Source organism: Ictalurus furcatus, chromosome 7, assembly GCF_023375685.1.
Source record: "Ictalurus furcatus strain D&B chromosome 7, Billie_1.0, whole genome shotgun sequence".
Classification (NCBI taxonomy): Eukaryota; Metazoa; Chordata; class Actinopteri; order Siluriformes; family Ictaluridae; genus Ictalurus; species Ictalurus furcatus.
The window spans coordinates 26,804,076-26,830,564 of record NC_071261.1 but is presented as its reverse complement, the minus strand read 5'-3'; the positions used below and the strand labels follow the sequence as shown (position 1 = coordinate 26,830,564).

The following is a 26,489-nucleotide window of genomic DNA, read 5'->3' as shown; positions in this document are numbered from 1 at the left end:
ATTTTTGTTCAAATGCTGGTGGTATTGCAATTGTGTGTGTGTGTGTGTGTGTGTGTGAGTGTGTGTGAGAGTGTGTGAATGCACTATTTTAAGAACCCTACAGTCTTTCACAAGCTGCTCTTACTCAAGACTCTAAATGCTCCTGCATTATTTAGTCATTTGGAACATTTGTATTCAGAGAGAATTACACAAGTGCACACAGTGAAGTGATATAAAGTACCTCGAATTAGTCATCAGCTAAAAATACACAAATTCAAACCTAAATGTGGACGTTTTCAAAAAAAAAAGAGAGAGAGAGCGAGACAGAGCAAGAGACAGAGAGAAAGAGAGAGACAGAGCGAAAGAGACACAGAGAGAGAGACAGAGAGATAGACAGAGAGAGATAGAGAGAAACAGAGAGAGAGAGAGAAAGAGACAGAGAGAGAAAGAGAGACAGACAGAGATAGAGAGACAGAGACATGGAAAGAGAGAGAGAGAGACAGAGAGAGAGAGAAACAGAGAGAGAGACAGAGAGAGAGACAGAGAGAGAGAGACAGAGCAAGAGAGACAGACAGAGAGAGAAAGAGAAACAGAGAGAGAGAGAGAGAGAGAGACAGAGAGAGAGAGAGACAGAGAGAGAGAGAGAGAGAAACAGAGAGAGAGAGACAGAGAGACAGAGAGAGAGAGAGAGAGAGACAGAGCAAGAGAGACAGACAGAGAGAGAAAGAGAAACAGAGAGAGAGAGACAGAGAGAGAGAGAGAGAGAGAGAGACAGAGAGAGAGCGCAAGAGAGAGAGAGACAGAGAGAGAGCGCAAGAGAGAGAGAGACAGAGAGAGAGCGCAAGAGAGAGAGAGAGACAGAGAGAGAGCGCAAGAGAGAGACAGAGAGACAGACAGAGAGAGAGTGAGAGACAGAGAGAGAGAGAGAGAGACAGACAGCGAGAGAGGGAGAAGTGTTGTGCTGGATATGGTGTGGTGCAGCAGGTTATTATTCCATCGCAGTAGGAATGAAAGGAGGAATAAAAATCACTGGTCTCTGACGCTGCGTTATTTCAGACTGCAGCTCGGCCTGTGTTTTGGCAGCTGATAGCGTGTGAGACTGAGCCGGATATTTCAGCAGGGATATTCATTAATCACGGCTTAGGTAAAGCATCTACATGGAGATTAACGGCGACAATTTTCAAAAATCATTTGAACCTTTTTTTCCCGTTTTTGTTTTCCCTTTTTGTGCATCAGTCCTAATTTCAGCGAATCCTATCGCATTTCTGCAGCGCTACAGCTCTGTCCTTAGCGCCATGGTTTAGCTGCTCAGAAAAATGGCACCAGCAACTTAAACTACAACTTGTTTATGTTTTTTTTACTACATAGTCTATGCTCAGTACGTAGGGCATATTATAACGTAATGTTATAGTGCAGCTTATACATAACATCTATTCTAGGACACATCATATTGTATTGAGTAAAATTAATGCACCCTGAAAAATACATGTACCTGTTGAGACCGCATTTTCCCAAAATAATGAAGAAAACTGTGGAAATATATATATTTGAAATATACATGTATTTCCTCTCTTTCGAACGTATAAATGTTTTGAACCGTTTCAGTCGAATGGAACATTGGGGGCGTGGCTTACAGACAGAAGGAAGTTTTACATTATGGTGGTGACGATCCCACATCCAGCAGCTCTCAGTAAACAAGTGTGTGTTCAGGGCAGACGGAGCGAACACATGGCCAGACTAATCACAGCGTTCCAACCACATCAAAGCTATTTACTGTAACGTGTGTGTGAGTGTGTGTGAGTGTGTGTGTATACAGTGAGGCTGTGGAGGTTTAGAAAGGTGAGAATACCTTCCACGGAGGAGCGTAACACACACTGAGGGATACCTGACTGTGTGTGTGAAAGTGATAGATGTCATTATTAGTGGTGTGTACCATTTCATATCACTGTGTTCTTTTCATGACAATGACCTCATTGCTAATTTGTTCATTCTGTCTTCTCTACTTCACTGTGTTATGTGCTATATATAAGAGCGATTGAAGAACATTCCAGTGGACGTCTAGACCCTGCTCACTTTCATCTCGAGGTATCGGTTCGGTTAGAGATGTTCCACATGTTAAAACGAATGCGTAAATACACCCAGAACACATTATAAACTCTACCGATGCTTCAGAAAGACCGAGACACGTTTTTAATCACGAGTCTGTCTCTTCGAAGCACATTCACGCATGTTCGAGAGACTGGAGGAATCGTGTTTTTTAGCGCAGCAGCCATCTTTGTTCATAAAGAAAGCAAATGAGTAAAACAGCGAAATGAATGCAGAACGTCGCTGTAAGCTGTTCAAATGGAAGGAGCTGATTTGCGTATTAATGTGCGGCACGGCGAACATTTTTGTTTGTTCGGATTTGTATAGGTCGAAATCCTATCAGGGTGCATTATAGATGCACGACATACGAAGTGATCAGGTGTAAACAGGATCTTAGGCTTGTGATCGTTTTCTATGGTCAGAAATGACAATATTATTTTATTTATAGTATTTATCAACAAAAAAAAGAAGGACAGTACAATTTCATACCACAGTGTACACACGCAGAGGGGCTTCTGATGTCATTTTAAATACAAAAAGGTACTGGAAGCGTAAAGTTTTAAATATATAGAAATGCACATTTTTATTTGTACTTTGATAAAACATTGTAATGAACAAATTTAATTTTTAAAAAAAAAATCCCATATGTTAAAGCAGAAGAATTAAAACGTACTGTTTAATAACCCGGTCTGGTGAAAATTCAGAAACAGTTTAAAAAGGCTGTATGAATCTTTCCAAATCAGGTACTATAGTCTGCGGATCTGAGCAGTGCTCGAAATGGGCCGGTACTCACTGGCACGTCTACATTGTACTCTTTGGCATACCGGGACTTTTTCTTGCACACCGGGACTTCTCACAAGAAGTGAGAACATAAAAACATTTAAAAAATAAATAAATAAAAAAGAAGTTTCCAGATAAATGACGTTAATGCTAGTCTATCATTATGTAATGTAACGTAACGTTAATACTAGTCTAAGTAACGTAACATTAATGCTCAGTAACGTTAATGCCGGTGATGTTGGCCTGGCTCCAAAAGGGCACAAAGAGATTGCGTGAGTCAGACAATGACTACGTTCAAATTCCGTGTAAGGTCTACATACGGGTTACAGACATATTCCACATACGATGTTTACATGCGTACAGGTGTCGGAATATTCCTGTATTCGTGGTTGTTGGAAGTAGGGGTGTCACGAGAACCGATACTTCGGTACCAAGTCGGTACCAACATTCTTAAAACGTGACGGTACTTGTTTTTCTGCAGTAGCCTGGGTACTGTTGGTAATGACAGTACCAAGGTTGCAGCTCTTCCGGAACTGAAGGGGGCAGCAAATACGCACAAGTGTTTTAGTCGATCCACAAGTGGTAAAGAAGAAGAAGAAGAAGTTGAAGCAGAAGAAGAACACCTACAAGCACACGGGAAAAACTACAGAAATGGCGACAAGTTTAGCTCCGCCCCGACTCGTTGAGAGGCAGAGAGAGGAAAGCTCATAGAGAGGAAAGGTAGCGTCGGTTGCCGGTGTGTAACCGATGCTATCGTTCATTTCAAACAAAGTGAGGAAACACCTGGAATTTGGCGAAGCACCTGAAAGACGGTCCTGTATTATGTTCGTTTGAGGCAGCTGGCATTGTGGCCGTGAAACCAGCTAACGTTATGCTCCATGTAATGTTAGCGATAGCGTTATTTGCTAACGACGCTAACACATTGCAGTGTTATAAACTACCTCCGAACGTTCCACCATGCATCGCCATTCAGCCCGTGTCCTGTCAGCAACATGTAGCCTAATGTCACTTATAATTATTCACATGTTCATGCTTTTAATAAATCTTTTTTGCCTGCCACCATATCAGTGAAATTAAACTAATGCTTGTATTCAGGGTATAAAGGGTGTGTGTGTGTGTGTGTGTCTGTGCGTGTGTTTAGGAGTGCACCTTAGCACTTGTTATTAGCACTTAGCACTGTTTTATTAGTCATTGACAGACAGTGTTTGATAACCAAAATCTCTCTCTCTCTCTCTCTCTCTCTCTCTCTCTCTCTCTCTCTCTCTCTGCCAATATTAGCCAGAGGAGGCTGTCCTCCAGGAGTTTATTTTATTAAATATATATATATATATATACACACACACACACACACCACACCGTGGTATCAACTTTGGTATTGAGTATTGTGTACTTTCGGTGGACTACTAGATTTTTGGTATCGTGACATCCCTAATTGGAAGTATGTCTGAGTGTCCGTTCCTATATACCCAGCCTATATAAACATCTCTCAGTACCCACGGTTCCTCGAGAACTGAGCGTGCGCATATATCTCCATTCACTGGCTTTTCTGAATAAGGTATTAACATGTTCCTTTGAGTAAATAAATGTGTGTTGGGAAAATCAGCCATATCTCGTAGTATCTTTTATTCACTATAGAAATTCAGAATGTAATATTTAATTATTAGCCGATACACACACCAACATGGGGCAGTGGTGGCTTAGCGGTTAAGGAAGTTCGGGGGTTCAAGCCCCGGCACTGCTGGGCTGCCATTGTTGGGCCCTTGAGCAAGGCCCTTAACCCTCTCTGCTCCATGGGCACTGGATCATGTCTCACCCAAACTTCCTAAGATGCTGGGATATGAAGAAAATAAGAATTTCACTGTGGTGTAATTTATATATGACCAATAAAGACTCGTTGTTATTATTATAACGTGAATATAATTTTTTTCCCCCCACTTAAAGCACTGGATTTGAGACAGTGTGTACTAACTCAACATGAGGCTCAATTCATCCTTAACTGATCTTTGGATAAAGACTTCTGACAAATAAATGTTGTAAATATAAGATATAATCTCAGAATCTGTCTCTCTCTCTCTCTCTCTCTCTCACACACTCACACACACACACACACACACACACACACACACACACACACACACACACACACATCTTACTTACCTGCAGTCTCACAGGAGGGAGTTTTATGCGTATAAGAGAAATAGAGATGATGGACAGGAAGAGGACGGAGGAGGAGGAAAGAGAACAGCCTTGTACTTTAGCGGTGTGAAAAAAGTGTGTACACAAATGAGCAGGGTAAAGGTGTCAGTTCCAATTCCTCACTCTCATCCAGCTCACACACAAACACTAAATATATCAAATATTTCAAGAAATCTATTTCTTGAATATGTTTCAGCAAATCGTGTGAGATGAAATGTTCAGGGTTACGGAGTTCTCTCCATGGAGCCAGGCTGCCCCTAGTGGTCACTAGCGGTATTACCATTAGAGTCATGATAAGCGCAGGCTGTAACTGCTTTATCTTCAGAGGAGGAGTGAAGCAAGAATGTGGGCAGTTGGGGTTGGAGGTGGGGGGTTAAGGGGGTAAGGAGGGGGGCATAAATATCTGGACAGGCATTCTCTCCCTGCTGATTGTAGATGACCTCATTTTTAAAGATCGGATGGGAGAGGCGAAAGCGAACAGCAGGTGGGGGTGGATGACTGCACTTAACAGCTGCACACACACACATACACACACACACACAGAGCGAGAGAGAGAGAGAGCTCATGCATAGGAAGATCAGTTTTATTTAGAAGCATTGAACTCATTTTGAGTTTAAGACACACTGGCTCAGTTTATAGAAATCTTTCTCTCTCTCTCTCTCTCTCTCTCTCTCTCTCTCTCTCTCTCTCTCTCTCTCTCTGCCATTTTGGGATCTTGCTCTCTCAGCTGTCTCTCTGGTGTCCTGTATCTCCCCGATTTAGACTCCTTCACCCCTCCATCATTTCCATTCCTACCGTTTCCCCTTTTCACAGCTCCACCTCTCCACAGGACTTTTTCTCAAAAGCTTTCTTTTCTATTTTCCTTTCTCTGTACCTAAAGTACCGTACTGCCCCATCCTTGCTAAACGCCAGAGTGATCGCTGGAACCCACATTTAGTCTAAATCTCGCCTCACCACTCCCTTCTTTCCTCCTTCACCTCTCTCTTTATCTTTGTCAAGCCTTTCCGATCTCTTCCTGTCATTTCCCTTTCTTTCTTTCTTCTTCTCTTTCTCTCTCTATCTCGCTCTCTCTCTCGCTGATACATCATCTACTCCTACACTTGACGTCTTCAAACTTCCTTTAATGCTCTTTTATAACGATCGCTCAGCGCACACATAGACAAACACAAACTCAGTTTTAGCACAGCACTGCCGCTGTGGCCCGGACGCCCACACGGTTGGATTGAGGTTCAGAGGAACCTCGCTCGCTGGAAGCAGACACGCCGTTGCAGACGTGGGTTCTGCTCTATAATAACAGCCTGCGTTCCTGCGTGACGCATTGGCAGCACCGCGAGCTGAAATCGTTTCAGCTAGGATCGGTTAAGTGAAAGTGTCTGATTCATTATTCCGAAGTGAATCTCAAAATAGCAGTAATTTGTAGACTAGGGTCTGAAGGGGGGGGGGGTTCATTTTTACTTTATACCTGTCACTCAAATCTTTTTTATCTTTTGTGTCTTTCTTTTTTCTTTTCTTTCTTCCTTTCTGTGTGTGTCAGACATTCACAGCCTGGTGTAACTCTCACCTGCGGAAGGCTGGCACTCAGATCGAGAATATTGAAGAGGACTTCAGAAATGGCCTCAAGCTCATGCTGCTGCTCGAGGTCATCTCAGGTATCCGTGCTGACACGACCGCAAGTCCGAAATAGCAACGAGATCCTCCAAAAAAAAAGCTGTTAATAATAAATCACATAAAGGCACTGTAAACACTCAGAATAACCACGAATAAATAATTTAAAATACAAGTGACCATATGTCAGAAAAGCCCAAGTATTTTTATTCGGCTACATTCAATATGTCCAAATTTGAAAACATAAGCTTGCTTCAACCAAACAGTACAAATATCTGTTTCAAAAGGGAACTTGGATTATTCGTTCAATTTAACCAACTAATATACACCTACTAGGAGATACAGCTTTGTATTATGCTAATGAGGCACTTTATGAAGACCAACATTCATCATTACAGTGCCAAGAGCAGTTATAACAATATATTTTTTTTTACATATTTATTAAACGTCTAGAGCATGGATTCTCAAAATGGTCTCCAGAGACCTCCACAGGTCTGTGAAGTACAGCCAGGGAGGTCCAAAATGATTGTTTTTTTTATTTAGTTGCATAGTTATAGTTATAGCCTGTTTGACTTGTTCCACGGGTTTAATCCAAACCTGAATAACGCAAAAACTAGTCAACCTGGACTAATGTGTTCTGTCCAAAATGCCATATAACTCCTCCTCCCACAATATACCGCCAACCTACCGCCATATAGCTCAAACCTACCGCCATATACCTCAAACCTACCGCCATATACCTCAAACCTACCACCATATAGCTCAAACCTACCCTCATATACCTCAAACCTACTGCCATATAGCTCAAACCTACCGCCATATAGCTCAAACCTAACACCATATTCCTCAAACCTACCGCCATATAGCTCAAACCTACCCTCATATACCTCAAACCTACCACCATATAGCTCAAACCTAACGCCATATACCTCAAACCTACCGCCATATACCTCAAACCTACCACCATATACCTCAAACCTACCGCCATATAGCTCAAACCTAACACCATATTCCTCAAACCTACCGCCATATAGCTCAAACCTACCGCCATATACCTCAAACCTACCGCCATATAGTTCAAACCTACCGCCATATAGCTCAAACCTAACACCATATAGCTCAAACCATCCGCCATATACCTCAAACCTACCGCCATATACCTCAAACCTACCGCCATATAGCTCAAACCTAACGCCATATACCTCAAACCTACCGCCATATACCTCAAACCTACCGCCATATACCTCAAACCTACCACCATATAGCTCAAACCTAACACCATATTCCTCAAACCTAACGCCATATTCCTCAAACCTACCGCCATATAGCTCAAACCTACCGCCATATACCTCAAAATATGGGGCAGTGGGGCAGTGGTGGCTTGGCAGTTAAGGCTTTGGGTTACTGATTGGAAGGTCGGGGGTTCAAGTCCCTGCGCTGCCAGGCTGCCACTCTTGGGCCCTCGAGCAAGGCCCTTAACCCTCTGTGCTCCAGTGGCGCTGTATCATAGCTGACCCTGCGCTCTGACACCAACCTCCTAACATGCTGGGGTATGCGAAGAAAAGAGTTTCACTGTGCTGAAATGTATATGTGATTAATAAAGACTCATTATTATCATTATCATTAAACCTACCGCCGTCTAACTCCACGTGCCACCTGAAAGAGACAGAAAAAGAAATTCAGCCGTAGCAATGAGCCCCAAACCTGATTGGCTTAATACACCTCCGCTTTAATTGTTAGCTTGCACAGTTCAGTGTTTTCTCTGCTACTGCTGATTTGGTTCTCAAGGACCAGGGTTGTAACCTTAATGTGCGCATTTAAAGCTGCAAAACATTTGAGAACCCCTGCTATAGAGCATCACGTGTCCGAAAAACAATATAGTCCCTCACAGTGCAGTGTTGTATGTTTAGAAGAGGGATGGGAAGGTATCACATAGCAGAATTATGCTAAAAGTTCTGTTATTTTCGTAAAACTGTTTTTATAAAAGTTTAAATCGATACAAAAAGAGTAATGTGTAACCCCAGGGTTTCTCACTGGGGATGTGTGTGATTTCCTAGTTGAAAATGTACAGTAAATGACCACACTGGACTTTGGAACAACAGACAGGCGCGGACCAGCAGAACGCGGGGACACTTCCGCTAAAACTTCACATTTAATTAAACGCAGCTGACTGAATTTCAACCATATGGCAACATTCAGATTATTCTATAGTGAGATTCTGCCAGTGTATCGACATCAACCTACATTAAAAATGAACCTCTGCTTTTGGTAGGCCATTACATCAGCATTTAATCATCTACGATCTGTGATTTCACCTCGCTGCAAATGGAAGCTCATGAACCAAAGCAGTTGTACTGATGCAATATTGACAGAGGTTTACATGAACGTTCACTAGATGCTTCAGTGTTTTGAAAATCATTTACACTAAACAACACCAACTGACCTGGAAGCCTTTCTTAGACTTCATGAGAAGATTGCCCTGCTCCCCTGATACTAGTGGTGATGCGCTATAGTTGACTTCTAATGATTCCCAACGGGAAGAGGGAGGATACCTATTGGAGAGAGGAATGACTCTGTGTGTGTTTGTTTTTCTTTCTTTCCTTTCTTTCTTTTCCTTCTGTCTTGAAGATGAAGGGTGTGGGTATGGGTTGTGGGTTCACCATTAGTTTTTATTGAATGTACTATTATGCACTTGTCTTGATAAATACTACTAAAAAAACAGATAAGGATTAAAGAACAACAATAACAACAACAACGACAACTTAGCGTTACTGTAATTCTACTATGGAGGGATGTTAACGGATATAATTTCCCATCCTTCGTTTCTGTTCATTGGCATCTGACTGAAGTCTGAATCAAGCAGCTGTGTGAGTTTGTGTTGAGGTTGATGATTGGTGATAAGTGCTAATCTGATGATCGACAGGTGAAAGATTGCCCAAACCCGACAAGGGCAAGATGCGATTCCACAAAATTGCCAACGTGAACAAGGCTCTGGATTACATCTGCAGCAAGGGAGTAAAACTGGTGTCCATTGGAGCTGAAGGTAAGGACCTGTGTGTATGTGTGAATGAGCGCTTATGTTTTCATTCAGCTGCCTGTGTGGCATCATTTGCTACTGTTGCATTATTCCTACTCCAGCTTTTTGTGGATGTCTCTCTCTCTCTCTCTCTCTCTCTCTCTCCCTCTCTCTCTCTCTCTCTCTCTTCCCCTCTCTCTCTCCCCCACTCTCCCTGTCTCTCCCCCTCTCCCCCTCCCCCCTCCCCCTGTCTCCCCCTCCCCCCTCTCTCTCTCCCTCCCCCCTCTCTCTCACCCCCCCTCTCCCCTATCCCCCCTCGCACCCTCTCTCTCTCCCCCTCTCGCTCCCCCTCTCTCTCCCCCTCTCTCTCTAACCCCCTCTCTCTCTCTCCCCCCCACCCCCTGTCTCCCCCCTCCCTCTCCCCCCCCTCTCTCACCCCCCCTCTCTCCCCTCTCCCCCCTCGCCCCCTCTCTCTCCCCCCCTCTCGCTCCCCCTCTCTCTCCCCCTCTCTCTCTAACCCCCTCTCTCTCTCTCTCTCCCCTCTCCCCCGCTCGCCCCCCCCTCCCCTCTCCCCCGCTCGCCCTCTCTCTCTCTCTCTCCCCCTCTCTCACCCCCTCTCTCTCTCCCCTCTCCCCCGCTCACCCTCTCTCTCTCTCTCTCTCTCTCTCTCCCCCCTCTCTCTCCCCCTCTCTCACCCCCCCTCTCTCTCTCCCCTCTCCCCCCTTGGCCCCTCTCTCTACCCCTCTCCTCCCCTCTCTCTCCCCATCTCCCCCCTCTCTCCCTCCCCCCTCGCTCCCCCCCTCTCTCTCCCCCTCCCCCCCCTCTCGCCCCATCTCCCCCCTGTCTCTGTGCAGAGATTGTTGATGGTAACGTGAAAATGACTCTCGGAATGATCTGGACCATCATCCTCCGTTTCGCTATCCAGGACATCTCAGTGGAAGGTACACATTCAGGCTGTCAGTTGTAACTCGTACACTGTAAAACTGTCATCGTTGGAATGCGTTTGTATGCGCTATTGTTTAAAAGTAATTGAACGAAAGACAGAGTTCACACAGCGTGCATGTAATTACCCGGTGAATATTCCGCTTTTGTCTCTTCAGCACACAGCAGTATACCAGCATTCATTTGTACCATCATAATAGAGCTGTATTACAGAAAGTTTTGGACACTGAATAGACTTGAATCCAGTGAGAAATTAATTTGAGGGGAAAGTGTCATTCTGCCCACATCGTACCAAAGGAAACGTGTAGGAACTGTGAGAGTGATCATTATGCTGGAAGGGAATTGTGTCTACGTTAACATGAAATTGTTCATATCGGACACATTTTACAGTGTCAGTCCCGAGGCTCATACTGGCCAGTTCAGATATCAAATATGATTTCATTTGATATCTAATCTGATTCATTGATGCATTTAATAGTGTGGTTGTGTACAATGATGACTAACGTGCAAACACCGGACCCAAATTGTCTTAAATAATATGTAGACACAGCAAGAGCCACTCGGGGACTGTGAGGATGTTAGTATGAGATCAGTATCAGGTGTAATTCAGTACACATGACTATAGAGGTGTGTATCAGGACTGGGATATCAGCGGTTGTTAAATTTGAAACTCGCAGGATAAAGAAAAGCCAGTGGCTTTAGTGGTTATCACGTTTGCCTCGCACCGCCACAGTTCGGGGTTTGGATCTCACCTCCACCCTGTGTGCGTAGAGTTTGCATGTTCTCCCTGTGCTTCAGGGGTTTCCTCAAGTTACTCCGGTTTCCTCCCCCAGTCCAAAGACATGCGCTGTAATTGGCATTTCCACATTGTCCGTAGTGTGTGAATGTGCCCTGTGATGGGTTGGCACCTTGTCCAGGGTGTCCTCCGTCTTCTGCTCCGTCTCCCCAGTTCCCTGGGATGGGCTCCAGGCTCCCCACAACCCTGTGTAGGATAAGCGGTACAGAGAATGGATGGATGGATGGATGGAATATATTATAGAAAATAGAAAAAAAAAGAAAAATGGGATTGATTCACCTGTTTTTAGATATATGTAAATATATATCTCTTTCTGTAATTACTCTGAGAATTGAGAATCACCCTGACATAACTAATACTTACATTTTGGTTGATCTATATAATGTGTATAATGAAATTAAAATGACATCATCATGTTAAAGAATTATGTCACAACCAAGCTAAGAAAAACATGATGTGTGTGTGTTTGTGTGTGTGTGTGTGTGTGTGTCTCACCCATGTAGAGACCTCTGCTAAAGAGGGTCTGTTGCTGTGGTGCCAGAGGAAGACTGCCCCCTACAGGAACGTTAATGTACAGAACTTCCACATCAGGTGAGAGTCAGATAATGAGTCAGACTCTCAAAATGATGTCACATCGGTGGTTAATTTCGAACTGCCTCTATTTCCTATATTCCGTCCCTGCTGCAGTTTCCTGATGCATTGTTCCAGCTTTCGTACTGTGTGACTTATTCTCCTCATCTTTCTCTCTCTCTTTCCTGTGCTGTTTCTCTCTCCATCCCTCTTCCTCTCCTTGTCATGGCTGTTTAGCTGGAAGGATGGCCTCGCTCTGTGCGCCCTCATCCACAGGCACAGACCTGACCTCATTGACTACTCCAAACTGAGAAAGGTGCTTTCTCTCTTCCTTCTTCTCTCTTTTTCATTTCTTATATTTCTTCTTTTGTGCACGTCTTCCTGATGCAGATTTGTGCAATGACTGTGTTTAAACTGTTCTTTTTTTTTTCCGTTTCTTTTTTGGTGTTGTGCTTGTAAAGGACGACCCCATTGGAAACCTGAACACAGCATTCGAGGTAGCTGAGAAATATCTGGACATCCCCAAAATGTTGGACGCTGAAGGTGAGGATGCAGGACTGAGACCCAGCCAGCACTTGCATGCATGACAGGAGAACATTGGACTGATTATATAAAACACTGTGAAATTGTTTTACATGTGTTTCTGATTGATTGGCAGGTGATAATTATTTTTCTTATATCAACAAGTGAATAACACTTATATTATAATTATATTATTAAATCATATAAAATTACATAAATTATATCATAAACAACAGGTGAAAAGAATGACATGGCCATATGCTGAAAGAAATTATTCTAACATCGTACTAACATCGTACTAACGCCATAATGTCATTCTAACATCGTACTAACATCGTACTAACATTGTACTAACATCATAACGTCATTCTAACATTGTACTAACATTGTACTAACATTGTACTAATGTCATAGCGTCATTCTAACGTCATACTAACACCATAACGTCATTCTAACATCATTCTAACATTGTACTAACATTGTACTAACATTGTACTAATGTCATAGCGTCATTCTAACATCATACTAACACCATAACGTCATTCTAACATCATTCTAACATTGTACTAACATTGTACTAACATTGTACTAATGTCATAGCGTCATTCTAACATCATACTAACACCATAACGTCATTCTAACATCATTCTAACATTGTACTAACATTGTACTAATGTCATAGCGTCATTCTAACGTCATACTAACACCATAACGTCATTCTAACATCATTCTAACATTGTACTAACATTGTACTAACATTGTACTAATGTCATAGCGTCATTCTAACATCATACTAACACCATAACGTCATTCTAACATCATTCTAACATCATTCTAACATTGTACTAACATTGTACTAATGTCATAGCGTCATTCTAACATCATACTAACACCATAACGTCATTCTAACATCATTCTAACATTGTACTAACATTGTACTAACATTGTACTAATGTCATAGCGTCATTCTAACATCATACTAACACCATAACGTCATTCTAACATCATTCTAACATTGTACTATCATACTAACGTCATAACGTCATTCTAACATTGTACTAATGCCATAATTTCATTCTAACATCGTACTAACGTCATTCTAACATCTTACTGTCATAACGTCATTCTAACATCTTACTAACGTCATAACATCATTCTAACATCCTACTAACGTCATAACGTCATTCCATCATCATACTAACGTCATAACGTCATTCTATCATCGTACTAACGTCATAACGTTATTCTATCATCGTACTAACGTCATAACGTCATACTAACATCGTACTAACATCATAATGTCATTCTAACATCGTACTAACGTCATAACATCATTCTATCATCATACTAATGTCATAATGTCATACTAACATCGTACTAACATCATAATGTCATTCTAACATCGTCATAACATCATTCTATCATCGTACTAACGTCATAATGTCATACTAACATCGTACTAACGTCATAATGTCATTCTAACATCGTCATAACATCATTCTATCATCGTACTAACGTCATAATGTCATACTAACATCGTACTAACGTCATAATGTCATTCTAACATCGTCATAACATCATTCTATCATCGTACTAACGTCATAATGTCATACTAACATCGTACTAACGTCATAATGTCATTCTAACATCGTCATAACATCATTCTATCATCGTACTAACGTCATAATGTCATACTAACATCGTACTAACGTCATAATGTCATTCTAACATCGTCATAACATCATTCTATCATCGTACTAACGTCATAATGTCATACTAACATCGTACTAACGTCATAATGTCATTCTAACATCGTCATAACATCATTCTATCATCGTACTAACGTCATAATGTCATACTAACATCGTACTAACGTCATAACGTCATTCTATCATCGTACTAACATCATAATGTCATACTAACATCATACTAACGCCCTAACGTCATTCTAACATCGTACTAACGCCTTAAAGGAGACATATTACATCTTGTAAAAAGGCTTAAAATAGAAGTTTCAGTTGTCCCCAGAATGTGTCTGTGAAGTTTCAGCTCAAACAGTGCATCCCAAACCGAGAAAATTCCATGAGTCCAAATTCATTCACTTCAGTTTTATTTCTTTTGCGTTTTTATCAGCAGACCTGGTCAAAATGCAGCTTTACAGAAATCCAGATGTAAATCTAGTTCCCTAATGAGATAACAGCCCAAGGAAAAACTCCCTGAGAAGACATGCGGAAGGTATCTTGATAGAAACCAGACTGAACTGGAAATTGTCGTCATCTGGGTGACGCCAGATCATGGGATAATGAGTCATACCGCTCGTAATAAAGTCAGAGTGTACTAAATTTGTTGAAAGGTGATCAGGTTGTGACTACGAGTCCTGGGAGGAGCACAGGAGCAATGTTTATGATTACAGCAGCAGTTCTGTACAAATCTACCACATGAGCAGGAATGAAATTTGGACATAATGTACATTTCTGGTACTGAGATGCACTGTTAAACAATTTCAAACAGGCTTTCAGAAAGAGTGCCTCGCAGACTTCCTGTTTCCACTGGAAATTCCACGATATAAAATCAGTTGACAAACAGCAAGCATGAACTTTATACTACATCATAACGAAAACTTTGCCTGTTCATACATATTATCACGTCCTAAAGCTCTTAGTGAAAGAGCAGTGATATCTCAGCACGTAAGATATTTAACTGCTCAGTTGTATACACGCATTGCTTTCTACCTGTAAGTGTTTGCAAAACGACAGAATATAAAATCACGTCATTTACATAATGAGAGCACTCAAACTGTAGAATCGGCGCTGGCTGACATTTTCTATTCGGTTTGTGTGCATACTTAAGGTTTCCGTCGACGCTATTGGAAGCACCATGGACGACAGTTGGTTTAATTCGTGTTGTCACTTCAGATTCTCCAAAACGGTTGTGACTCATATATAAGCTGACACTCTTCACAGCGTGCTGTATTTTCAGTCTATATTTCGGTCCCTCTCAGATATTGTGAACACTCCGAAGCCTGATGAGAAGGCCATCATGACCTACGTGTCCTGCTTCTATCACGCCTTCGCTGGAGCTGAGCAGGTACCAAATGAACAGCTTGTTCTCTAGACACAGAGGAGAGTCTAATCTCAGCCACTCAGTTCAAACCCCTTACTACATTACTCACCCTTTCGATCTCATTTCTTTTTTCCTGTCTCTCCCGCTCTCTCTCTTTTTCTCTCTGTAGGCTGAAACTGCTGCTAACAGGATTTGTAAAGTCCTGGCAGTGAACCAGGAGAATGAGAGGCTGATGGAGGAGTATGAGAAACTGGCCAGTGAGGCGAGTTAATGACTATGGTTTACACACGCACCTCATTTAATGAACGATATTCAGTGGAGAGGACGTTTCAGCTTTCATCTGCATCACTGAAATGGTTTATTGACGATGTGAGACTCTAAATGGGAGCTCCATATGGAACTGGAGGAATATTATTTATACGACGCGTTTATATTTGAACTTTTCCACCTTTTCCTTATTATTGGTGTCCCTCCTTCTGTTTGGTCACTTTGTTTTTTTCCGTCTCATTAGTCGCTTTTGTTTTTTTGTCTTTTTTATTTCCTCTCGATTACCAATCCGTCTCTGCTGTAGTTGCTGGAGTGGATCCGTCGGACGATCCCATGGCTGGAGAACCGTGTTGCGGAGCAGACCATGCGTGCCATGCAGCAGAAGCTGGAGGACTTCAGAGATTACCGCCGTGTGCACAAGCCGCCACGCGTGCAGGAAAAATGCCAGCTGGAAATCAACTTCAACACCCTGCAGACCAAACTGAGGCTGAGCAACAGACCCGCCTTCATGCCCTCTGAAGGAAAGATGGTTTCGGTATGTTGAAAGATTACACATTGGAAATTTCCAAGCAGAAACGAAAATATTTATCATTTCAATCATCTGTTCTTGATAACATTGCTGTGCACCGAATGTAGTGCTTAGGAGTGTGTGTGTGTGTTTGTGTGTGTGTGTGCAGGACATTGCCAATGCATGGAAAGGCTTGGAACAGGTTGAGAAAGGTTACGAGGAGTGGCTGCTGACCGAGATCCGCCGCCTGGAGAGACTGGACCACCTGGCTGAGAAGTTCAAGCAGAAGTGCAATCTCCACGAGTCCTGGACCGCAGGTAAACACACGTCCGGTTCCGACTTTAAAATCGTTTAAAATCATAACCGTCACAAAATGTCCGCATCTCTCACAAAATTTCACCTCTCTTATAGGAAAGGAAGACTTGCTGTCTCAGAAGGACTATGAGTCTGCATCTCTGATGGAGATCAGGGCTCTGATGAGGAAGCACGAGGCGTTTGAGAGTGACCTTGCCGCCCACCAGGACAGAGTGGAGCAGATCGCCGCTATCGCCCAGGAGCTCAAGTGAGAGAAAGGGAAAGAGAAAGAAAGAGAGATGAGGGGGTGGGAAGAAGGCAAAGAGAAGCCAAATCAGCATGACTCAGTGCTTTTCATATTGTATTCAAATGAAACAAACGAGTCGTACAAAAGACGTTGGCATTTAAGGGACATTATTACAAACACGTCTCCCATGTTTGTCACATGCTTTTATTCAGTGCAAGTCAACTCAGGTTTTATTATACACGTACAGTATACGTAGTCGGATCAATGGCAGATCGACATTTACCATGCACCGTACAAGCGGAAGGGTGAAAGTTTTTATTCTTGGCTCATTCGCAAAATGTGTTTTGTGGGTGTGTTCAGTGAACTAGATTACCATGATGCTGCTACTGTGAACGCTCGCTGCCAGGCCATCTGTGACCAGTGGGACAACCTGGGCACTCTGACCCAGAAGAGGAGAGATGCTCTGGAGGTACACACACACACACACACACACACACACACCCTATTATTAACCACCATTCAACACCATGGATAATTGTTTTCAGATTCACTCCAGTTTCAAATCCGTTATATCAACTACAAATATCACGTATGTTAATTTTGAAAGAATATGGTTAGCTGGGATATCATACCTAAGCCACATGAGAATTATTTGGCACTTTCAGTGAAGCTGACGCTCCATTCTGTCACTATTTTACACTATTTTATACCTGAAGGACGGCTATACTGTGTAAAATTCACAGTTCACATACATATCTGCTATGAAATACAAAAAGCAGAAGAGCAGTCAAGCATAATAAATATATCACACACACCTTTTGTTTTTAAAATTAATAGTAAGGTCGCTCAATCGTTGCAGTAATTGCTCTCTGATTATATTATGTTTTATACCACAGCGCTGTTTCCGAACGGTTAGAACGTGTCGATTGGTTTTCCATCAATAGTATTCGTCCAGCAGTAATTCCAATCACAAGATTACACGAATGGATTCGTTGTAATACAGTATGTTATTGTTTCTATAGTAACAACTCATTCGCACGGGCCTTGTGTGGTGAACGCGCTACATGAACTAAGCCGAATAATAATAATAAACAGCTAAAAACGTGCTGTTATTTAACAGAGATATTTAAACGTTGATACGGTGAGGTTTTGTGTAAGGAGACGTATTTATAGCCGCTATAATGTACAGTAAGTGGTAACAGGGACGAACTTGTCTCTGAGACGTTCCCCAACATTACATCTAAATATTCAAGCATTAAAAGTACAATGTATCGTTCTTTAATACGTAGAATATCAGAGGAATAAAACAGTTCAGGACATGCTGTTATGGGAGAATAATTAACGTTGGGCTCACCCTTTTAGAATGTAATGCCTAGCAATGGCTGTTTGTTCCTCCCCCTGCAGCGTGTGGAGAAACTATGGGAAACTATTGACCAGCTTTACCTGGAGTTTGCGAAGAGGGCAGCACCATTTAACAACTGGATGGACGGAGCCATGGAGGATCTGCAGGACATGTTTATCGTACACAGCATTGAGGAGATCCAGGTAGCCATGCTTTGTAATTACTTCATAATCAGAGCTCTATGTGTTTACAAGAAAATAATTACTATTATTATTATTATTATTATTATATTATTATTGCTATTATTATAGGTTTAGAAACTTTTAAATATTACAGACTGCACCTTTAACATAAACAACGTCTGCATCGTGTCAGAAAAAGTGTGTATTTAGCAAATATACTAGCATATAGTATGTACATAGCTAGTATGCGATCCTTAATACGCTTGACTGGCTGTCCACAATGACTGGCTGTTGTGTATATCATGTACTACAGAATATACTATACAGTACAAGTTACACACTTAGAAAAGCAAGGATGAATCTAGAAGAGTTTAAGAGTTTTTCTTTTAGTCTTACTTTCAGAAAAAGTTTCAAGGGAATCTGTTTTAGGACACTAAGGATCCTTAACTCTCTAAAGAACCTTTGTATATCTAAGAGCGTAAAAACATAAAATGCACCAAGAGCTTTTTTGTGCTGTGTATATTATGCTCACTATGTGTGTTTTTTTTTCCTCTTCCACCCTCCTCTTCATCAGACTCTGATCACAGCTCACGACCAGTTTAAGGCCACTCTCCCAGAGGCAGACAAAGAGCGTATGGCCATCATGGGTATCATAAACGAGATCATGAAGATCGCTCAGACCTACGGCATCAAGCTGTCTGGAATCAACCCATACACCAACCTCAGCCCTCAAGACATCACCAACAAGTGGGAGACTGTGAGTTAACTCTTTTTACCCAAAAAGAGGCCAAAAAATGCCCGTGTTCAGCATTGAATTTATTTGTGATGTCACACTACAATAGTGGTTAATGGCACATATGAAAGTAGAGAGTCAGGGCTTGAAGAATTAGCAGTTTTTCATAAGTGTTTCATAGGTTTTTAAAGAAAAGTGTTGGTCCAGCAGTGTGACATTTAGTCCTGTGTGTGTGTGTGTGTGTGTGTGTGTGTGTGTGTGTGTCGCTCCTGTAGGTGAAGCAGCTGGTGCCCCTCAGAGACCAGATGCTTCAGGAGGAAGTTGCCAGACAGCAGGCCAACGAGAGGCTGAGGCGGCAGTTTGCCGCCCAGGCTAATATCATCGGACCCTGGATCCAAACCAAGATGGAGGTACATAGCTGACGACTTCGTTCTGTAGACATCTCGCATTAGTCCCTTATTTTTTTTATTTATTTATTTGTTTAATAAATAAAATAAGCTGTTGACATGAGAGATGACACTTACCTGTCCCTGACCAGCAGCAAGGTGAGCACATGCCACGCTAAAGTTTCCAGAGCAATAAAAATGTGCGTTTTTGCTGAGAGAAAATGGAGAAGTATGCTAATCTGGATATAGCTGAGTTTTTATAACATGACCTGTATAGCATTTTTTTGAAGGAGATATAGACACATCGACTAAAGAGACACCGCATGGTACACAATTCATTTTAGTCAGGTGTCTAGATTTGTTTTGGCCAGCTAGCTATTTTAATGTTAAGCCCTAACTACTTTTTTCAGCTAGCTAGCTAGATTGCTAGCACAGGCTACTTGATTATCATTTTCATAACGTTATATAAGTCATTAGCATTTGAGTGAGAGATCTTTTTGTTCATGTATATCTGAGCTATCAGTACGATAAATGATGAATGTAGTAAACAGCATTAGAGAAGCACTAGCTGGGGTTAGCATTGGTTTTTACTAAGGAAATGCTAATAAATTTCTTCACCCTACTTGCAGACAGACAGACAGACAAAACAGATGTCTTCTGTAGAAGTGGCTATCAATCCCATTAGTACATAGATACCCTGTGCAACCATTTTCTCCCTTTGTTCTTTCTTCTTTCCCCAAAACAAACTCATGGGCCGGGCATGTTTGCTTCGGGAAGGGCCAGATTTGCTTAGTTAGATGTGTTAGCATAGTTAAAAATGGGATAAAGTAAATGGATTCAATATCATTTGCATTGGTGTGTGTGTGTGTTTAGGAAATCGGCCATGTGTCTGTGGACATTGCTGGCTCTCTGGAGGAACAGATGAACAACCTGAAGAATTATGAGCAGAACATCATCAACTACAAATCCAACATCGACAAACTGGAGGGAGACCACCAGCTCATCCAGGAGGCTATCATTTTCGATAACAAGCACACAAACTACACCATGGAGGTACACGCACACACACACACACACACACACACACATGCTGAAACGTGATATTTAACATGTTATTTAGTGGGACGCTTGCAAGAGTTTTCTATATTCATATACTATATATAACACATAATCACTATACATTTCTTTTCTGGAGTAATCTTATACTCCTGTCTCTAATTTTCTCCGTCTGCATCTGCAGCATATCCGTGTGGGCTGGGAGCAGCTGCTCACCACCATCGCCCGCACCATCAACGAGGTGGAGAACCAGATCCTGACCCGTGATGCTAAGGGCATCAGCCAGGAGCAGCTCAACGAGTTCAGGGCCTCTTTCAACCATTTCGACAGGGTGAGAGAGAGAGAGAGAGATGACAAGAAGAGTTTAGGCATGTGACTGTAAAAGATAACAAATGCACTGGGTAATTTTACCTTTACTGTGTGTGTGCATATATATATATATATATATATATATATATACACACACACACAAAGTATATTGGGGCCATCAAATTGCATTCAGATTTGACTGATCGCTACACATCGTCACTGTATCATCACTAGCTGATGTATTTCTATCACATAAACCACAGCAAGTAAAAAAAGGTTCACTTTTGCTAATGCAGAAGAAATCATAACTATAAATTCATCACTACTTTTATAACTGATAAAAGTTTCCCTCTCACTGACGTTTAGCTATGCTTCACATTTATTAACACATTTGGGTCAGATCCCAACTGCTACATGTATTTCTGCTTTACTGTGTACGCTCACTACACAGAACGCCAGCTGAGATTTAATTCCAGAAAAAGTGCGACCCCGGTGAAGTTCCCGGGAATGGGAAATAAATAAATAAATACAATTTTGGTAGATTTTGACATATTTGTTTTAAATGATGAATAATTGATAACATATTTGTAAAAAAAAAAAAAAAAAGAAAAAGAAAGAAAGAAATGAATCCGTAAATGATATGCCTTTATTGTGAGCACTTACATTAAGCATCATTTAGTCAATTATAATATAAAATGTACTAGTGGACATGGAATTTTATGTATTTAAAATGTGTGTGTGTGTCTATTATATGCAATGTCTATAATTATTATTACATTTCTGTCCTTCATCAGAAGAGAAACGGCATGATGGATCCCGACGATTTCCGCGCCTGTCTCATCTCCATGGGCTACGATCTGGTGAGGCTGGACACACATACAATACAGTTAATATGTTAATACACCTGCACATACATGCGCACACACACACACAATTTCATAACCGAACCTGTTCCTGTGACACAGGGTGAGGTGGAGTTTGCCCGCATCATGACTCTGGTGGATCCCAACAACACGGGCGTGGTCACCTTCCAGGCCTTCATCGACTTCATGACTCGCGAGACAGCTGAGACGGACACAGCCGAGCAAGTGATGGCCTCCTTTAAGATCCTGGCTTCCGACAAGGTGAGTGAACCCAACTACGTACCAACACATACACCGACTGACATTAGAGAAATCAGGCGGATCGTTATAGATCATTTATACTTTTTGATAGGAAGCAGTGAATTTTGTGAGTGCAGGTATCAGGACAATAACATCATATAAAGAACACTGTAGCCATTTTACTCTAAATTATCCCCCCTCCTGCTTCTCTCTCTCTCCCTCTCCCTCAGTCCTACATCACGGTGGAGGAGTTGCGCAGGGAGCTTCCCCCAGAGCAGGCCGAGTACTGCATCAGCCGCATGACCAAGTTCACCGGGCCGGACATCCCTGCAGGCGCTCTCGACTACATCTCCTTCTCCAGTGCTCTCTACGGCGAGAGCGACTTATAAATGTCCCTCTTCTCTGTCACGTATCTCCTTTTTCTCTCGCTTTACCCCTTTCTTTACCCTCTTGTCACTCCACTTCTTCCTTGCCCCGGAATACACGATCTAACAAAGTGATGTCAAATGGCCCTAGCTTTTTAATCCCTCCCTTCCGTTTTCATGCGTCCTGTGTGCATATAGATTTATTCCCCCCCCCCCCCTTTAATTTCTTGCTGTAGTTTTTCTTAAGGAGAAAAAGCGCACAGCAGAATCACCAGCTCGAATGAATGTAACGCCTTCAGTCTTAATATTTTCTTTCTCTGCAATACACTGTATGTGTGCATTCACAACTGGAGATTTCAGTCTGTGTAACCTCCTTTTGTCATCCTCCTCCCTGGACCTGTTCTTCCTTTCTGTTATTTCTCTCTCTCTCTCTCTCTCTCTCTCTCTATCCCTCTCTCTCTCTCTCTCTCTCGCTCTTTTCCTCCCAAACTCAATTTTGTGTGTGAGCTGTGATCCTCCTCCCACGCCACCCACCCCCCCCCCCAAGCCGCAGAGCCCCGAGCTGAAGGAAGAACGAAGGTGGACGCTTTGCTTCTCTGGAATCGCACACTTAATGTCTGATCAGTTTCAGATTTTGAATTTGAAAAAAATTCAGTCTCACCATCAATACAATCCAAATGACGCAATAAAGTCATGTGACTTCCACAAAATCTCTAATTCTGGTCCTGTGCCTCCGAGTGTCTAAAGTTCCCCGGTGCAGTCACTGCGCCTCGCGCTGCTGAACTCACGTCAATACTGTAATCTTCCCTAAAGTCACACTCGGCAGATTTCCAGAGCGAACCCCCTCCCAAGGTTATAGTCTCTAAGCCTCGCCTTAATTAAGTGGTATCGAAGCGGTAAAAAAGGTTTGCTGGCTCTCACAGTCTCACACGCTTTTGCCGTGTCTGTAGAAATCATTATCACTTATATTTCTATTTAGACTCTTCTTTTTTTTTTTTTGTATGTGTTGATTTGGTCAGTTCTGTTATACACAGTTGTGAGAGTGAGGAATGCAAGTCTGGGAATGTTAAGGTGTTAACCATAGTAACTGAATGCAGAGATCCTGGGGTGAACAAATATTTCTGAATTCACAACAAAGGTGTTTTCTAGGCCAGGTTAGAGAGCTGAAGAAAATGCCATGGTTAGAGACAGACAGAGAGATCGAGGCAGTGATCAAACGAATGTCATGGCTGAATCAGCTCGTAGCTAACGCTCCATATACCTGATCTGACCGGTTCTTCAAACAAAGGATCCAGTGTTGAATTGACACCTAAAACTCTCAGGAATGCTGATGAGCAACAGTGATGTTGGCTTTTATGTAAATTAATCTTAACCATTCTCAACTCGTGAATTTGTATGAACTGAAAATGACGAGAGCTCAGCGGTCGAACCCTGTGTTAATTCTACTAGGAACTAAAGGGACAGGATTGAGGAGGGCAGCAAGACAGAGAGAGAGAGAGAGAAGAAATGTGATTGTTCAAGTGAGAGATTTTGGAAGGTCCTCAATTTAAAAAAAAAAAAAAAGAAAGAAAGAAAGAAAGAAGGGTCTGATATTTCTGGCCACAGGTGCATGTGGAACTGTACCAGGCCTAACGATGCTAATAATCATTCAGGATATGAGATGGTGATGGGATAAAATCTAGTATAGGAACTAATCAGCCTTGTGCAATCTTAGACTGTAAATTTCAGGAGCTGCTGTGTGTGTGTGTGTGTGTGTGTGTGTGTGTGTGTGTGTGTGTCTGTCTCTGTGGCTGAAAACTCAGTGCTCTGATCTTAGTTTGCCTCTCTGTGTCCCTCAACATCCCCTCATTCACCGCTATGATCACTTGCTTTCACCCTACCACTGCTCAATGAAAACCAAAATCTCCCAAATAAAACTTTTCATTAAGTCTGGATGAAGTCTGTTCCTGTGTGTGTGTGTGTGTGTGTGTGCGTGTGCGCGTGTGTGTGTGTGCGCGCGCGCGCGCTCGCACGTATACGGTAACATTTCTCCTTTTGCCCAGTAGAGGGTAGAGGGTAGTAGAGGGTCTACGCCAGTAGAGGGCGTGTGTGAAACTACGATGAGCTTCTGTCTGAGTCCAAACACCAACTCAGACAGTTTAACAGCGATTCATTGCTCTGCAGTATTACCACAGAGATTGAGTAAAACTTCATATTACAGATGAATTATTTGTAGTATAGTGCTTTTAATAGGCCATCAATTACCTATTTTGAGTGCATGGTGGCTCAATGGTTAGCACCTTACCCTCACACCTCCAGGGTTCGGGGTTCGAATCCTACCTCTGCCCTGTGTGCATGTCTCCCTGTGCTTTGGGGGGTTTTCACCCGGGTACTCCAGTTTCCTCCCCTATTCTAAAGACATGCATTGTAGGCTGTTTAGCATTTCCAAAGTGTCCGTAGTGTGTGAATTCCATCCATCTTCTATACCGCTTACTCCTTTTCATGGTTATGGGGAACCTTGAGCCTATCCCAGGAAGCATCGGGCACAAGGCAGGGTTCAGGGTCACCTGGACAGGGTGCTAATCCATCGCAGGGCACAATCACATACACACTCACATACACTACGGACACTTTGGACATGCCAATCAGCCTACCGTGCATGTCTTTGGACTGGGGGAGGAAACCGGAGTACCCAGAGGAAACCCCCGCGGCACGGGGAGAACATGCAAACTCCGCACACACAGGGCGGGGGTGGGAATCGAACCCCCGACCCTGGAGGTGTGAGGCGAATGTGCTAACCACTAAGCCTAGTGTGTGAATATGTGTGTGATAGTGCTTTATGAACTTAGGTTCCAGGGAAATAGATGCGTAGAGGAAACAGTACAGGTTGATTGATTGATTTCCTGTTAATAATTTATTTAATGTTAGTGTTAGTTACAGCTAAATAAGTTTTGGGAATGACCGACTGAGGACACTATTAATTCATAGTTTATATTAGAGTTTTGCTCTAATCATATCTAATAGTATGCTGTATATTTACCTAATAATGGGTGGTTATTATAATGCAAATAAACCAATGGGGAAGTTTGCTCATAAACAGAAGTAACATCAAAAAATGAGTAGGTAAATGAGTTAGTCTCATTTATTAAGCTATAGGTTTCCAAGAGTTGATATTAAATATCCAGGACAGCCCAGTGTCCATTCTGCCTCCATATCACTATGTTTATTGATTTTGATCTCAAGACTCTGAAATGCAATGTTACGTGTGTGTGTGTGTGTGTGTGTGTGTGTGTGTGTGTGTGTGTGTGTAGAGTGTAATCCTAAAACTCTGGAAAGAGATCAAAAACATACCCTGAAAATTCAAAGGAACGGATTACCACTCGCTGAGATTTCACATGAGACCATCTGGACACAAACTCAACACTGTACATGCAAATCCAGCACTGTTCGTGTTAATTCATCACTATTGGCGCCTGAAACAAAATCAGCACTCGGAGTGTGTATTTGAACACTGCAGGCTCTGATTCATTACTGTAGGTGTTAGTTAGTAAAGGGCACTGGTGGCTTAATGGTTAAAGGCCCTTAACCCTCTCTGCTCTAAGACCGCAGTATGATGGCTGACTAAGTGCTCTGACTCCTGCTTCCTAACAAGCTGGGATATGTGAAGAAAACAAGTTCACTGTAATGTAATGTTGTTCTTTATTGCACCGCTACTTCTCTGTGCCCCTGCATGCATGCTGCTGAAATAGGATTGTTGTGTGAAATAGGATTGATTGGGGATTAATAAAGGTGCTGTCACGTGACCCATCCATCCAGTCATCCATGCATTTTCTGTACACCTTATCCCACACAGAAGAGCCTGAAGCCTATCCCATGGAACGAGACCGGGGACACCCTGGACAGGGTACCAACCCATTGCATGGCACAATCGCACACACATTCACACACTACAGATCATTTTGAAACGCCAATCAGCCTACAGCGCATGTCTTTGGACTGGGAGAGAAAATCGGAGTACCCGGTGGAAACCCCTGAAGCATGAGGAGAAGGGGGGGATTCGAACCATCAACCCTGGAGGTGTGAGGCTAACCACTAAGCCACCGAGCCCCCCATAAGAGGATGAAATGTGGAAACAAACAAACAAACAAATCACATCATAAGTAC

The 26,489-nt window shown here is 42.4% G+C and overlaps 1 protein-coding gene across 1 annotated transcript in view; it reads left to right on the top strand.

Moving 5' to 3' along the window:
* Nucleotides 1–22,370, top strand: part of actn3b (actinin alpha 3b) — a 30,443-nt gene extending 8,073 nt beyond the window's left edge. The window contains exons 2-21 of the mRNA XM_053629578.1: nucleotides 6,575–6,689; nucleotides 9,569–9,688; nucleotides 10,516–10,602; nucleotides 11,903–11,990; nucleotides 12,207–12,285; nucleotides 12,431–12,512; nucleotides 15,493–15,578; nucleotides 15,724–15,816; nucleotides 16,126–16,356; nucleotides 16,499–16,646; nucleotides 16,741–16,891; nucleotides 17,231–17,339; nucleotides 18,275–18,415; nucleotides 18,969–19,151; nucleotides 19,403–19,537; nucleotides 20,387–20,566; nucleotides 20,754–20,900; nucleotides 21,673–21,738; nucleotides 21,844–22,002; nucleotides 22,212–22,370. Of these exons, the coding sequence (XP_053485553.1) occupies nucleotides 6,575–6,689; nucleotides 9,569–9,688; nucleotides 10,516–10,602; nucleotides 11,903–11,990; nucleotides 12,207–12,285; nucleotides 12,431–12,512; nucleotides 15,493–15,578; nucleotides 15,724–15,816; nucleotides 16,126–16,356; nucleotides 16,499–16,646; nucleotides 16,741–16,891; nucleotides 17,231–17,339; nucleotides 18,275–18,415; nucleotides 18,969–19,151; nucleotides 19,403–19,537; nucleotides 20,387–20,566; nucleotides 20,754–20,900; nucleotides 21,673–21,738; nucleotides 21,844–22,002; nucleotides 22,212–22,370 (2,559 nt within the window). The remainder of the gene's footprint in view (nucleotides 1–6,574; nucleotides 6,690–9,568; nucleotides 9,689–10,515; nucleotides 10,603–11,902; nucleotides 11,991–12,206; nucleotides 12,286–12,430; nucleotides 12,513–15,492; nucleotides 15,579–15,723; nucleotides 15,817–16,125; nucleotides 16,357–16,498; nucleotides 16,647–16,740; nucleotides 16,892–17,230; nucleotides 17,340–18,274; nucleotides 18,416–18,968; nucleotides 19,152–19,402; nucleotides 19,538–20,386; nucleotides 20,567–20,753; nucleotides 20,901–21,672; nucleotides 21,739–21,843; nucleotides 22,003–22,211) is intronic.
* Nucleotides 22,371–26,489: the final 4,119 nt, after the last annotated feature.